Source organism: Diplotaxodon limnothrissa, linkage group LG1 (assembly GCF_057381915.1).
Source record: "Diplotaxodon limnothrissa isolate DT_005_m linkage group LG1, D_limnothrissa_male_GT1.1, whole genome shotgun sequence".
NCBI classification, from domain to species: Eukaryota; Metazoa; Chordata; class Actinopteri; order Cichliformes; family Cichlidae; genus Diplotaxodon; species Diplotaxodon limnothrissa.
The window spans coordinates 28,883,122-28,896,858 of record NC_140596.1 but is presented as its reverse complement, the minus strand read 5'-3'; the positions used below and the strand labels follow the sequence as shown (position 1 = coordinate 28,896,858).

The 13,737-nt window shown below is 41.7% G+C and overlaps 1 protein-coding gene across 1 annotated transcript in view; it reads left to right on the top strand.

Moving 5' to 3' along the window:
- The first annotated feature begins 1,020 nt into the window (after positions 1–1,020).
- Positions 1,021–13,737, top strand: part of pde8a (phosphodiesterase 8A) — a 51,461-nt gene continuing 38,744 nt past the window's right edge. The window contains exon 1 of the mRNA XM_085349074.1: positions 1,021–1,640. Coding sequence (XP_085205200.1) covers positions 1,488–1,640 — 153 coding nt within the window. The 5' untranslated portion in view covers positions 1,021–1,487. The remainder of the gene's footprint in view (positions 1,641–13,737) is intronic.

Sequence of the window (13,737 nt, the reverse complement as noted above, 5' to 3'; positions counted from 1 at the left end):
CGCCGAGCGCGCCTCTGATTGGCTGCGCGCAGCTCATTTGCATTAACGTCAGTAAAGGCTGTAGGTCAATCCTTGCGGGTGCTTTTATTGGATGTGCCGCTGTCAAGCAGTGCTGAAGAATTGGAAGGGCAAACGCCAGAAAAGGCAGAGAAAAGACAAACATTAAATCAGCATTATGTAGCTCGATCTTGCCTTACTTCCGCTCTCGACAACCTCAAATAATTCTGCCGTGCCCGATTTCGGATCTGAAACTTGTGGACACGGAGCGGTCCTTTTTTTTTTTTTTTTTTTTGGGGGGGGGAAGATTTTTTCTCTCTCTCTCCCTCTCTGTGTCTCTCTCTCAGAGCGATCGCATTCTCCAGAGGTGGTACCTCACAACATTACTCTCTGACAGCCTTTACATCCTTTTTTCTTCTCTCCCTCCTCCTCCAGAATGACAGAAAATCGCGGAGCCTGCTAACACTCTTTACTGCACCCGGGTTTGGAGCTCTTATATCAGTCGGATCATCCTCAGCCGGCCAGCGGATGCCTGAATGGAGATTGCGAGCCATCCACCAAGATTTCTCCGCGTCCTAAAATTGGTGATTTGGGGCTGATAAATGGAGTGTTGTGTCGGGCAGTATGCTTCACGAAGCTTGTTTGACACCGGAGCCACTGGCCAGAATAACGCTCTGCAGTGTGAATATTTCAGCCTGTTGATGATGAACCGCTCAGGACTGGAGCAAAGTGTCGTGAGAACCGGTTTATGGGCCCGTGTCTTGAGCTGAAGTGGGCAACCGGATTGTTGAAGAGAAGGAGAGGAGAGGACAGGGGGGGGGAGAGAGAGAGAGAAGGCATCGTTTTTGATGGCTCCGAGGTGGTGGAGGACGACTACACATGAAACCTTGGCCGCAAAAAATGGATAAAACTATTGCATGAAAGCTGGCCGGGGAGGGGGGAACTGCATGGTGTGTCTTAGGCCTACTTGATAACACTGAAGTTGAAGGGGGGGTGGGGGGGGGGGGAGAGAAAAATGAGAAAATGATGATGTGGTACGAGGAAGGCGAGAAGAGGAGCCGGAGTGAGGGATAATAATAATAAAAAATAAAATAAATCGTCCATGGGGATCTCAGCAGCGGAAGAATAACGGAATCCAAGTTTTCGAGGACAAGACAGCTGCTTTGATTGAAGCTCTCCAATTAACTTCATGTGAAAAACAGAGGGAGGAAATCAGCTTCCTGGTCGGGGGTGGGGGTTAGAAAAATATATTATTCATGCCTTGTGTTAGAGCAATTGCAGAACCGGCTTTGCTGTGGCCTAGATGATATTTACATATATATTTATATATATGTAGCCTATATTTAAACAACAAAGAAAAAGTATGAACCTTAGGAGGAAGAGTGGACTTTAAGATTACAAAAAGAGGGCGAATGACACTCTTGTAGCCTCAAAGTAAAGCACTTGCGCAAAAAGGAAAAAAAAAAAAAAAGGCTGAAGTGGGTTGAAGCATGGGCTGTGCTTCAAGTATTCATATCTCTGATAGGGTGGTCTACCACAGTGGAAAAGAGTCCGAGGATTCCCACTCACCCCAGCAGACTAATACCACTCAGCATCAAGGAAATCCTGCCTCTGGACTACCCCTAAAACCCCCTAGCTGCAAGGTGAGGGACTCTACATTCATTTACATTTACACAGACACAGATCCACTATGTATGCATGTGTGTATCTATGTGTGTGAGAGAGTCAGTTGCTTGTGTATATGCATGTCTAAAGCTGTTCAACAAAAAACCTCTGCTCTATAAACTACAGTCTATTTACTTAAAAAAGGTTATTGAATAGAAATATTAAAGAAGGAATACACACAAATCCATGGAGACGGGAGAGGGGATGACTCCAAAGCCATTAGAAATCTGACTCTTCAGACCAACAGGCACAGTCACTACAATATATGACCTGTTGCAAATACACATTTCCATGCAGGGCATTGCAATTTTGCTGCTTTTCTGAATTCAGAGGAAATAGGCCACGCTCAGTGGAAGGTCATAGGGTCGAAAGCCCTTCGCGCTACCCTGAGGTGTTGTTCTCTTTGAGGTTTCAGGATGACGCAAATATTTGTTGCACTCTTTTTTGTGTGTGTGTGTGTGTGTGTGTGTGTGTGTGTGTGTGTGTGTGTGTGTGTGTGTGAGTCCTTAAATATCTACTCTGTGAAGTGCTGGACTTGACAGATCTAAAAAATCTACGCACAAGGCAGCAACATGTGTTGTCAAACGTGCTTCTTTCAGCTGTTTTCAGCTGACTTAGCTCTGGCCTCTGTTTCACCTTTCCACCAGTTATGCTTTTCAGTAGGATGTCCTCTCTTGCGAAATCTTATTGCTGTCTAAACTTCATGCACAAAAACCTACACAAACAGCTATCAGTACCCACTTTGACCGTGCAGAGGGATCTTTGCGCTACAAGTGGGGAAAGTGGGTAATGAGAAGGATGGCGGTAGGATTACACCAGAAAGTCTCTCATTGAAAGTGCTTCATCACTGGCAAAAAAAAGTAACAGTCCCATTTGTGTATTGGACCAATAATAATTACACTAAATATAACAAAACAGGCCGTGCCTGCTTCCACTCAGGGACTAAATAGGTGTTCCTAATCAGGATTGTTTTTGGCCTTTTTGTTGTGTAAGAGATTACACATGCACATAACAATTTCTGTTATTCAGATTAAGACGTGCGTTTTGGGGTCAGATAGGTGTAACTATCTGCAGCAAACTGAAACATAAAGATCCATTTTTTTTTATGTTTTTGTGCTGGTTAAAAGCGTAATCTCGTCAGCATAAAAACTTGAGCAATATAGCGTTGGGAGCTGTCATCGTGTCTCTGAAGAGTCCATTGGTGGCACATTTATGATGCAGTCAAAGCTGGTCTGTACTGTATTGTTTTGGTGTAGATCTGCAGGCGTCTGTAAGCACAAAGCGTTGGTTTAAAGAAGAAGAAGGTGGGATGTTGTGAATTTAGTAGTGCAGCAGTGTATCTGTGTGTTTATGGGAAAGTGTGCGCTTGTCCGACAGGCCGCGGGCTATCTGAGGGCCTCTGTCAAGCTGAATTTTGTGGCCAAATGTCACCCCAGGATGCAGTGAGAAGTCTGTGTGACAGATGCCCCCACGTCAAAACGCCCACTGTGACTCTGATTGAATTAGTTCCCTGATTGAGTTAGACTAATGGTATACAAATCTTCTTGTGCTGGAAATGTTAATTCCTGCTCTGTAAGGTGTCATTGCCGAGATCCGCCGCGCATTTTCTGAGAGAGCGGCCGGATTTATTTTTACCACAATGGACAGAAAAAGTATTTTTATGGTTGCTTTTCATTAAGAACCACACATGCGTTAGCTCGCCATGATGCATTCAAGCCTCGGGAATCCACACCACTTCTGATTGTTGTAGCTTTTTTCTTTTTTTTTTAAAGGGGGGGGGAGTCTCTTAAAAAAAAAAAAAAAAGACCAATAACAGACACCTGCAGCACTTTGATTTAATAAAGCAGTTTTTCAGGCAATATCATTGAAAAGCACTCATTTCTTGCATTTCATTCAGAAAATATTTGGAAGAATAGACCTAATGAGCAAGAAAGCATTTACACTGTAAAATAGATCCCTGAGATGATGAATGTTTCATATCATTTCATGTGACACAGCCCTATTTTATTTATTTTTTTATAAGTACATTGGATTGACATATAAATCACTACAATTTAATGTCAAATACTTCTTCTGTTTTATTATTATATGTTCTGGGCTTCGGCTTTGAATCACTGTGATTCTGAACAGAACACACGCATTCGTGCCCTGAAGGATAATAATATTCTTTCAAATAAACACACAACTGGCAGTAAGTACAGCAGTGTACACGTTTAGCTCATTGCAAAACTGTGTTAGGCAAATGTGAAATCTGCGCTGTACCTCTGCTTACTTTGTTTTATATCTACATATGAGTGAGGGAGGCAGGATCAGAACATGTGCAGGCATCTACAGCGTGAGAAGGACTCAATAGAAGTTTGGGAGTGTGATGTGAGTTATTGTCAAGGGTACGTTACCATCTGGGCTGCTCTAGTGATGATAAGGCTCAAGTACAAGGTCCTGTGATAGTAGGCTGTGTGTGTGTGTGTGTGTGTGTGTGTGTGTGTGTGTGTGTGTGTGTGTGTGTGTTGGCCTAAACAGAGAGAAAGAGAGGCCTTAGCCAAACACAACATCATTTATCTGGCCTTGATTTTTCCAGTCTGATTGCCCCCCACATAAGGAAATCAAGTAGCCCCCACTCCCAGATCAGCAAATGTAAAATCAGCTTCACGGTTACCTCTTAGTATGAATGAAAAAGGGCAGTAAAGGGTGCTAAGCTTACAAGTGTGTGGAAAGCAATGCCATCTTGCTTACTGCCTGATTCCAGCCTCTGCGTGCATTAGCATAAGTGGTATCACTCAGGCTATACCTCAGACTCCCCCCTCGTCATTTAACCCTCCCATCCCCGCGGGCGACCGGGCACATGAGGTTTTCTTTCCTGTCGGCTGAGAAACATTTAACTGCTGCTTATCTGAAACACCAACCTGATCCACCGCCGACCTGAGCACACTGTCTGCATTTGTCAGTATTCGCTCCTGTCGTTTCCGTGCGAGCTCTCTATGGCCAAGTTTGTGTGTGTTTAGTCCAAGTTGAGAGTCATTGGGTAATTTATTCCAGAGGAGGGCAAAGGCTTCGCATGGTGATGAATTAATCCACTGTGCTTTTTCTGCTGCCTGAGAGGAAAGAGACTGATATGGGCTCCTTCTCTCTGTCTTTCATTTTGGCTATCAGACATGGACCTTTTTTTTTTTTTCTTTTTTTTTTTTAATTATATACCTTTTACTTCTTAGGTGATACTCTTCAAATTCTCTCTGACTGCCTTCATTGCCACAATCGCACACGACTGAATGCACAATAGTTGCTGGTCTCCCTCTGAGCAGCCTCAGAAGCATCTATGTTCAGTTGACTTCAGCATTCACGCTGTTTTCTTTGTCTTTACAGCTGCTGTATGGATCAAATGATGGATTGTGTTTATCCGTGTCTATCAAAGATGTCATGCGTATATGTACAGTGGTCTTTTATAGCCCAGAGCATGGCACTCCCCCCTGGCGTGCTGCCACAGCTGGCCGTTTGAATCCCACTGGGGCAAAGTTCCTGTGCTATAAAGCATTATTTAAACAAACAAAAACAAAACAAACTCGGTGATCAGTTAGATTTAGAGGTGCTGGTAAATGGGTTTGGTTACATCTGGACAGAGTTGGATGAGCAGTTTCTCCCTGTTTCCAGTCCCTGTGTCAAGATAAGCCAACCAGCCTGTGACCGTAGTTTCACATTTAACTGACCGATATGAAACTGAGCTCTTGGCAGGCGAGGACGCATACGTATTTCCCCCACATGTCAAGCTAACGTTTCTTTTTCTGCAGTAATTTTTCTTTTAAACTTTGGCATGAAAAAGGAAAATTGCAAGCTTCTTTAATAAGTTTATTTTATCTTTTATTCAAACAAAATGTCAGCTGCAGTGTCCCTGTGTTTCCCTTCCTGTCTGGAGTGCCTGCAAGGGCAGTAAGGGGGCAGCAAGGGGGGGATTTTTTTAAATTTTTTTTTATTTTTTGGTTTTTTTGCTATGTCATTTATCTCCACTAGCACATGAGCAGAAGGAGCTCAGAGGAGGCAAGATGGGGCACATGGCACAACCACACTCCTCTGGTTGATATATAGGGCGCTCTAGTGCTTATCAACCATGTTTGCATAGCGTTAGATATCCAAGAGTTCAGGGCCAAATGTACTACAGTATTCATACATTTTAATTCCCACAACCACTCTGTTCTTGAACATTAAGCAGCTCACAACACTTCATATAGTGTCACCCTGAGTGTTAAATTAAATTAAGATAAAATGACAAATCTCTTTGTCACCTTAGGTGTAGCTACAGTGGGTCTCTTCATCTCACAGGACTTCCTTACTTGTGGGGTGTATACCGGGTTACGTGTACTTGTGAAACAGACCCTCCCATTGTTTTTCTTGTTTTGTTGTTTTTTTTTTTAAACTGGTCTTAACAAGCAAGGCCACATTCAAAGCTTGTTCTGCTCCCCCTCCAGGTTTAGAATCTAGTATCATAAGGTCGGCATGTGACAGTTTCATGAGATTACTGAAATGGTATTCTTCCAAAACGAGGCGCTACAAGTGTTTATGTTGCTGCAGCGCTCTCTGTTCGCTCTTCCAGGAGCTCACAGGAATGTAGCTGTGAGTGGGCCCTGGTCCGCTGGTGGCCTTTCATGCTCTTCCTTGAATGCGCCTCTCCCAGCTTCTGGGCTTTCTAAGGTCTGAGCATCTGCTCTGGCTATGCAGTCATGCCACTTGTTCTCCAAGCATCCAGACTTTTAGGCCTGGCTGGGCTGGAAACAGATTATTTTAGGATTGCTTTGGTCTGTTGACTGTTTAGGTGTCAACTATCACTGATGTCATTTGTCCTGATCGGTCGATCATATTTATTCATGGGGATGGAGCAGAATGAGGCGTCATCATTTCTTTTTCACTTCACACTTAACTTTCCAATATTCGTAGTGCAGCAGAATCACAGTTATTTGACAATAATTGCGCGGTCAGACAAGGGTGTGGGGAAACAAATTGATGCAGTATATTTTGCGTGGCAATATCACATTGATACACGTAAATCAAATATAGATATTTATTAAGGAAATTAAAATACTCTGGGAATACTATGAACAACAGGGCTTATCTTATGTGTCATCATCCTGAGATGTTGTTAGCCGAGCAAATTTTGATCAAATCGGCTCTGTCGAAAAACTATCCAACACTGGAAACACTTAGCTTGACAAAACTACTTCCTAACTCAGAGAAAGTTAACGGCTCCATCACACGAGTAGAAATGGGACAGCAGCCTGTTTGCATCTACAAAAAAAAAAAATCGGTGACTGTCTGTTTATTGCGTTGAAATTTTTTTTTTCACATTCCGCAACCATGGTTGTCCGCAGATTGAGGGTGTTGTGCACTCATGACTGCTTTTGAGTCCAAGGCTATTGCTCATCTGGCCTGGTATGAGGCAACCTTTCTGCAAAACAGTTGCAATCTGACTTGGACTGACTGCAGTCACTCTCAGAGAGATTGTTGAAGGTGTGCAAATAATTGTTGTTTAATTTTTAAATGCAGGCAGGTTTCCAACATCCTTCCATCAGAATCAGTTTTTATCAGTGAGCACAACTCGAAAGGACTTCCGGTAGCTGGTTGTCTTCTGGATATATTTTTATTGAACAGGAAGGCTGCTGAGCACAAATATGATAGTTCAATTTGAATTTCTGCTAAATTTCTCTTTGTAAATTTTTGTCTATGTAGATGGGCAATAAATGGAAGATTTCTGACCATTTACACTGCAAATCACCAATTTGACCCCATTCAGTTGCAGACTGATATCCGACTGCTAGCAGACTGACTTTGTCATGTGGCAGAAGTTCCATCAGGATTTAGCGACAATGTTAATAAGCAGAAGTGAGATAATGTTATCTTATTGGATAAAACTGATAATGACCAACTATAGTATACGTTATTGTAAAATGTTAAAAATCACAATAATGTGATATTCTCAGTGAAGTACACTCCCGCCTGTACATAAAATAGCAGTATACTGAATGCACAAAGTATCTATGCTCGTCCTCACTGAGGCATGGCAGGGCAGGTGAAATAGTTTCTGCATGTTGTGGCAAACGTGAGCCTAATGATTGGAGTGCTGCATTTTAACTTGTGACACATTTTCAAACAGAAAACCATTTACAAGGATTTAAAGGACAGGTTTGACACTTTAGAAACCTCTAGCGGCGCCCTTAAAGGTTACAAATTAACACATTATACGCTGTTTGCTTATTTGATTCAAAACCAAAGGGTCAAACCTGTGAGCTGTGGTTCTGTGGACTGTGTGATGGAGTATTTCTTGGCTTTGATCATTGACACAACTTTACCATTTATTTGAAATGCAACATGTTAACTGTTGAGCTTTAGAGGGGCGGCCAGAAGACGGGCTACTTCTGGCTAGAGCCTGTCTTTATGTTATGTTAGACTAAATAGCTGTTTGTGAGAGGACTGATTACAGCCATCAACAGCTAGTCCATAAAGATTCCTTAAAAAGTCACAGTATTAGAAATGCTCTTCTGTATATTTAAGGTTCTGCGCCATCTCTCTTCTTTAACCTTATCTTGCCTAGTTTATTTGTTGGCTTGGTAGTATTATCACCATTTTCTGCTTAGACCACCTTTTTTTGTTTTTTTTCTTCATGTGAATGAATGTTTAGGATACTACACTACTGTCACATGTGACCCTCTATATTACACATTAATCTCTTGAAGTCCCACTCCCACACCTATGAGCGATTATGAAAAGCACAAAGTGTAAAAACACAGCATCATTGTTCTTCCAAAGGAAAAGTTCACCCCAGTGTCATCAGTCTTGGACAGCGTCCGTGTCCACAGGAGTGAATCTGCTCTGGAATGGAGCCTTTCGTAGTGATTGTGTCCTGATGTAACCACACACAGCACATCATCTTAACAAAGCTAACAGCCATGTTAATAGCAACTGGTTACTGGAGTACTTTGGACATTTTCACGCTTCATCACGCCGCTGTCTTCGCTGCCAGAATATACTGAAGAAACTGAAGGAATGTTGCCTGTTGGAAGGTTTCCTTCTGGGGAAGGATATACAAAGCACCAAAAATTATTAGATTTAGTGTTGAATTGTAAACCTGATGGGTATTTTATTGCAAAAACCTGGCAATTGATATAAAAATAATTTTACAATCAAAGTGCTCCAGAGGCACTGATTTCTTTCTGCTGCCTTTTTTCACTAAATAATTGCTGAGCTGACTAGCTTTAAGGCAAAAAGGCCTTCAGCTTATTGTAAACACACAAGACACTCATTCACCTGCTGTGCACCCCATTAAAGTAGCGCTGCTCTCCTCCTCCTTTGTTTAAAGGGACATTAACTCTGATGCAGAGCTCTCTGGAGTCTATTCTGTCTTTTGCTCTTGAGATGCACTGTACCCTCAGTTGAAATAGCCCTAACAGTGTCGGTGGGGCGGAGTGTAGATGGTGCACATTGTTTTTGCAGTGTCCATTGCGTGCTTGTAACAACACATGTAGGCTGGTGCAGAAATTCAGTCAGAACGCCCGACTAACTTTTTGATTTTTATAGGCAAGTTCAAATCATCTCTTTTGACTAACTGATCCCGTCAAAGTCTTACTTGATTGTAACAGAGCTGTAGTAATCCAAACCGTTCGACCGTGACATGCAAATAAAATTTGTAGCTAAGTTTCAAAAACATGGAGTGAGCCAGTCACTATTGGTTAGCTCCACCGTAACACCCCCACCCCAGAGAAATTCAAGTTTAAGTTGTGGAAACTTTGATATGTCAAAACTGCCTTTTCTTCCTAAAGGTCAAGATGAATATACCCAAATATTAAAGTAATTTTTCCATTCTGATTCTCCTATCGAGTTGATCTAATTTTGCATGTCAGAGAAGGACACTTTGGCACAACCTTTGCTAGAACACTTGACAGTGGTTTTATGCTTCATATTATTTTGCTTTGAGGTGATAAGGTTGATTCAAGATAGACTGTATTACTCCAGGCGCATACCAGTTCGGTTTCATAAAAACAGCGTTTGAAAACAGTCACTGAAACTACCTCTAAGACTGCCTGTTGGACACTTTAGGAGAGAAGAAAATGATTCAGTGGAAACTATGAAAGGACACACCCTAATAAAGTCATTGATGACAGTGGAGCATGTTTGCATGGTTCTAATAGGAGTGACACAAGTGAAACATTCCTGCGTGATGTTCACAAGAACCCGTGCCATTTATCATACCTGTTGCACCTGCCTAATGACATTCCTCCACAGACTGCCTGTATTACTGTGTGCATTGCAACAAGAACAGCTGCTTATAGTTGTGAAATATTGTTCTAGATATTTCTGCTTCAACAAAGTCAGGAAGGTTGAAGAGCTGCAAGGCTGCCTTTCTACCTTAAGTAGCAACAATCTGTGTACAAGAAACCAATTTCTGCTTAACGTGTAGGGAAGAATAATCAGTCACATAAAGTTAAGAGAGATTTTGTGTTACCTTTTTGACTGGTTACCTAACAATATTGCGTCACATCACTCATTACCTACTATCAGGCATCTTGGGTGCGTAGGAAAATGGCAAGCCCTAGAAATACCTGCTAATCGCTAGAAAGAATTTTCTCTGTACACATGTGTTGTCTTAAACAGTTTCTGTTTAATGATACGATGCATTTGCAAATAAATTTATTTATTTATTTACCAGCAATATTGGATGAGGTGAAATGGGTTTTGTGCAGAATGCACTTTCAAGATGGAAAAGGGTGTATTAGATGTACTAAATCCTCTCTAAATGTAAATGACATCATGACATGCTGGAGATTAAATTGCAATCTCCAGTTCTCCATTTAAATCAGTATTGAGCGTATGTAAGTATAAACATTTTAAAATCTTTCCTTTTATAATGGCCTCCTAAAGAAAGCAGTTGAAACGCCAGCGTTAGTACGCAAGAAGAAAAAACCTGCTCAGGTTTCAGTGATACAAGCAGCTGAAAGGTGCAGTGAAATATCTGACATCCACCAGAACTGATTAGGTCTGAATTTTGAGAATTAACCAGTTGAAAGTGTTTCCAGGGATGTGGTCATAAAACCATCAGTGTAACTTTGTACTAAACATTGGGGGGGTCAATATCTCTGTCTAAATAAATAAATCTGGGTAAATTCCCAGATGATTAAACATGCAACTATTTTGCTGGTAATACCTGAAATGAGTAAAGAAAATCAACAGCCTATTTATGCAAGATAATTCATAATTTTATTGGGGGGGTTATATTGGTGGGGTCTGATTATTGAGTGGGTCATAACCCCTCTAACCCCCCTGGAAATTACGCCCCTGCGTGAAACCCAAATAATTTAGACTTTTATTAGGAGTAAAGCTTCTTTTAATGGTCCTTACAGTGGTAATTAAAATATGCACAAAGGGAAACGTGATTTCTAAAATAATTCAATAACAATATTAGTTTTCTTCAGACGGGAAGTTGCTGTCGGTCTAGTTAAACTTTTTTCCCCATTTCTGTATTTGCATATTTTCTAAGGGTACACTGGGCCGCATGTCTTTGTGTTTCTTACAAACTCCCTTTAATGTTTCTGTTGGCGTGCAGTCATCCTTATTCAGCGTTTCGTGTCTCTGTGTGTATGTTTGTCTGTGATTCCAGTATAGTTTGTGTGCCAAGCCCCAGCCCGTGTCGCTCACTAATCCCTCATGCAACAGTGACATCAGTGGTCCTGTTTTAGCAGGCGAAGAAGACGGAGGGGGGTCTGGTGATTATCTAATGCTCTCCCAGCTATCTGAGGAGCCCAGGAGAACCACTTCTGATATTTTTACTAACATATAAGCTGTTTTGGAGGGCTAGAGTCAGGCAGAGTTACAGACGGAGCAGGAGTGCATTTTTTTTTCAAATTCTAATCCGCTCTTTAGGCCATGGGGCCGGTGTGGTAATTAAGATTGCACTGTTGGGTATGGATCTGGCACGAAAGTTACTGTACACTAATGATTCCCGATTCTTATTTGTGGTGCCTGTTGTTTGGACTTGTTGTCATGTATTTGGCTGGACTCAGAAGGAGGGGGGGGCTGACTGCTATGGAAAGGTTCCCGATAAGATTACAGCACGCTGTAGTGTCGCTGGACCGGGCAGCGTCCAACTTAGACTGTCCTTCTGCTTCACTGGCCTTTGGCTTTACCTGGACTGAGAGGGAGGAATAAAAATAACACACACCTGATCAATAGTCACACATGGTTCACAGTAAAGATAACACACTGATGACAGGTGCTGTAAGTAGAGGATTTACAGTTGATAAATGATAGTGGGGGTGAAAGGAAGAACGTGTAATAAAATTGAGGGGTTATTTAGGAAGAGTAGATGTGAACATAAGGGAAAGTAAAACAGGCCTGCGGTGTAGTTGTACTAGTGTTGAAGTAGGCCACTGGAAGAAGGGGAGGTTTTGGTTGCCCCAGAGCCCTGGATAGCTTAGGATTGACCAGGTCTTACAGGGATTTCATGGTAATCTGGATAAGGACAGAAATACCTTGAAGGTGAACGCAGGAGAAAGTGCTCAGCTTCTTGTGGGTCTGTCTTTAATTAATTGTCACGCACTGGTGGTAGATATACAAAAACACAATATTTAACATGTTTGGAAAACATTAACAGGAGTTGTGCAGTTTGAAAGAAGCAGTTATTTATGAGGCAGGGAAAGTGTAATCAAATATGCCATTGTGTGAGATATGGTGTTTTACAACCTGAAATATTTCAAGTACTGAAGTTTTGTTTTGTTTTTTAAAAAAAGTATTATTATTTTTAAATATCTCCTATATAAATAAATGACCATGTTCACTCTTTGATCTTATACACTTTCTCCTCTTTAGTTTGTCGATGCTGCCTTTAAAGATCAGAACTTTTTAAAGTTGGATTGTGCTTGTGGTTCTGTAGGATCCTAAAAAAAACAGATGGTGTGTGGTTATAGTGTGAGCACACTTTGAACTTACGTGTATTCGGGTGATTTGAAATGATGGAACATGATTGGAAAATGGACATATTTAGAAAAGTCCAGCCACAGGAGATGCATAAAAGTCGACCTGTGTCGATGTGATCTGTCTTTGCTGGCATGCAGTAGTATAGTAAACATCCATGAGAAGTGTTTCTCTCCAAGTTTCATGAATGCGACTCTTTTCTGCTCCTCATACAACCCTCATCACTTGGCCTGACGGAATGAGCTGCTGCTCAGCCAAGCCTCAGTTACTCTCCTTGGCGCTGTGTTGCACAGATCACATACAAACTGTGATGGATACAGCGAATGCATGCATGCAGGCAGTCCTGGGCACGTCGTGAAATGAGGGAATGCAGCATTCACTTTGACTTTGCAAAGACACTGTAAATGACAGACATCGCACTAGACCAGCAGTTCACACAACCCCGGTGGGTTCTGGGAAATCTGAAGCATTGCTTGCTAACACCAGTTAGAAACAGGGACAGGTCACCAAGGATGCAGTAACCTATCCGTTTTCTGCAAACTCTGTATTTTTAAACCACAGACGTCACTCAAAGGCGTTTGGGACTGAATTCCAGGACAAGTTCAGTCTCTTGTGTGTTTCTCAGTGTCTTCCCTTTGTGTGCGTGTCTGTGTGCACATTCCCGTATGCTTGAGTTTCCGCACTATCTGGTGAGGTAGGAGAGATTTCACTGCAGACAGAATAAAGGTCAGGGTGTATTCTGAAAGCACCCGCTCGAAAAACAATGAATGTGTGTGCGTGTGTGATTAGAAGTTTCAGTTTTTTTGGACAGCACGTGTAAGCAGTAATTCACAACACTGCAGGAAAAGCATTTCAGGTGTCAGGTTTTTAAAACTTGACGTCAAGCAGCATTTTCAGAATTTATTTAGACCACAGTCTTTAAATTCATGCCATCATGAATTCCCTCCACAGAGCAAATACTTACCTTTACTTACTGTAAATGTACCAAAGAAATTATCTAGCTGCTGCTAGCTTCCTTAGCTAACACTACAGATCAGGAAGAAAAGCTATTCTCACTCTCTCCTGTCAAATTATTCAACTGAGTAATTTCACCACTTTTTAATAAGATGGTAGCAACGGGGGAAATAC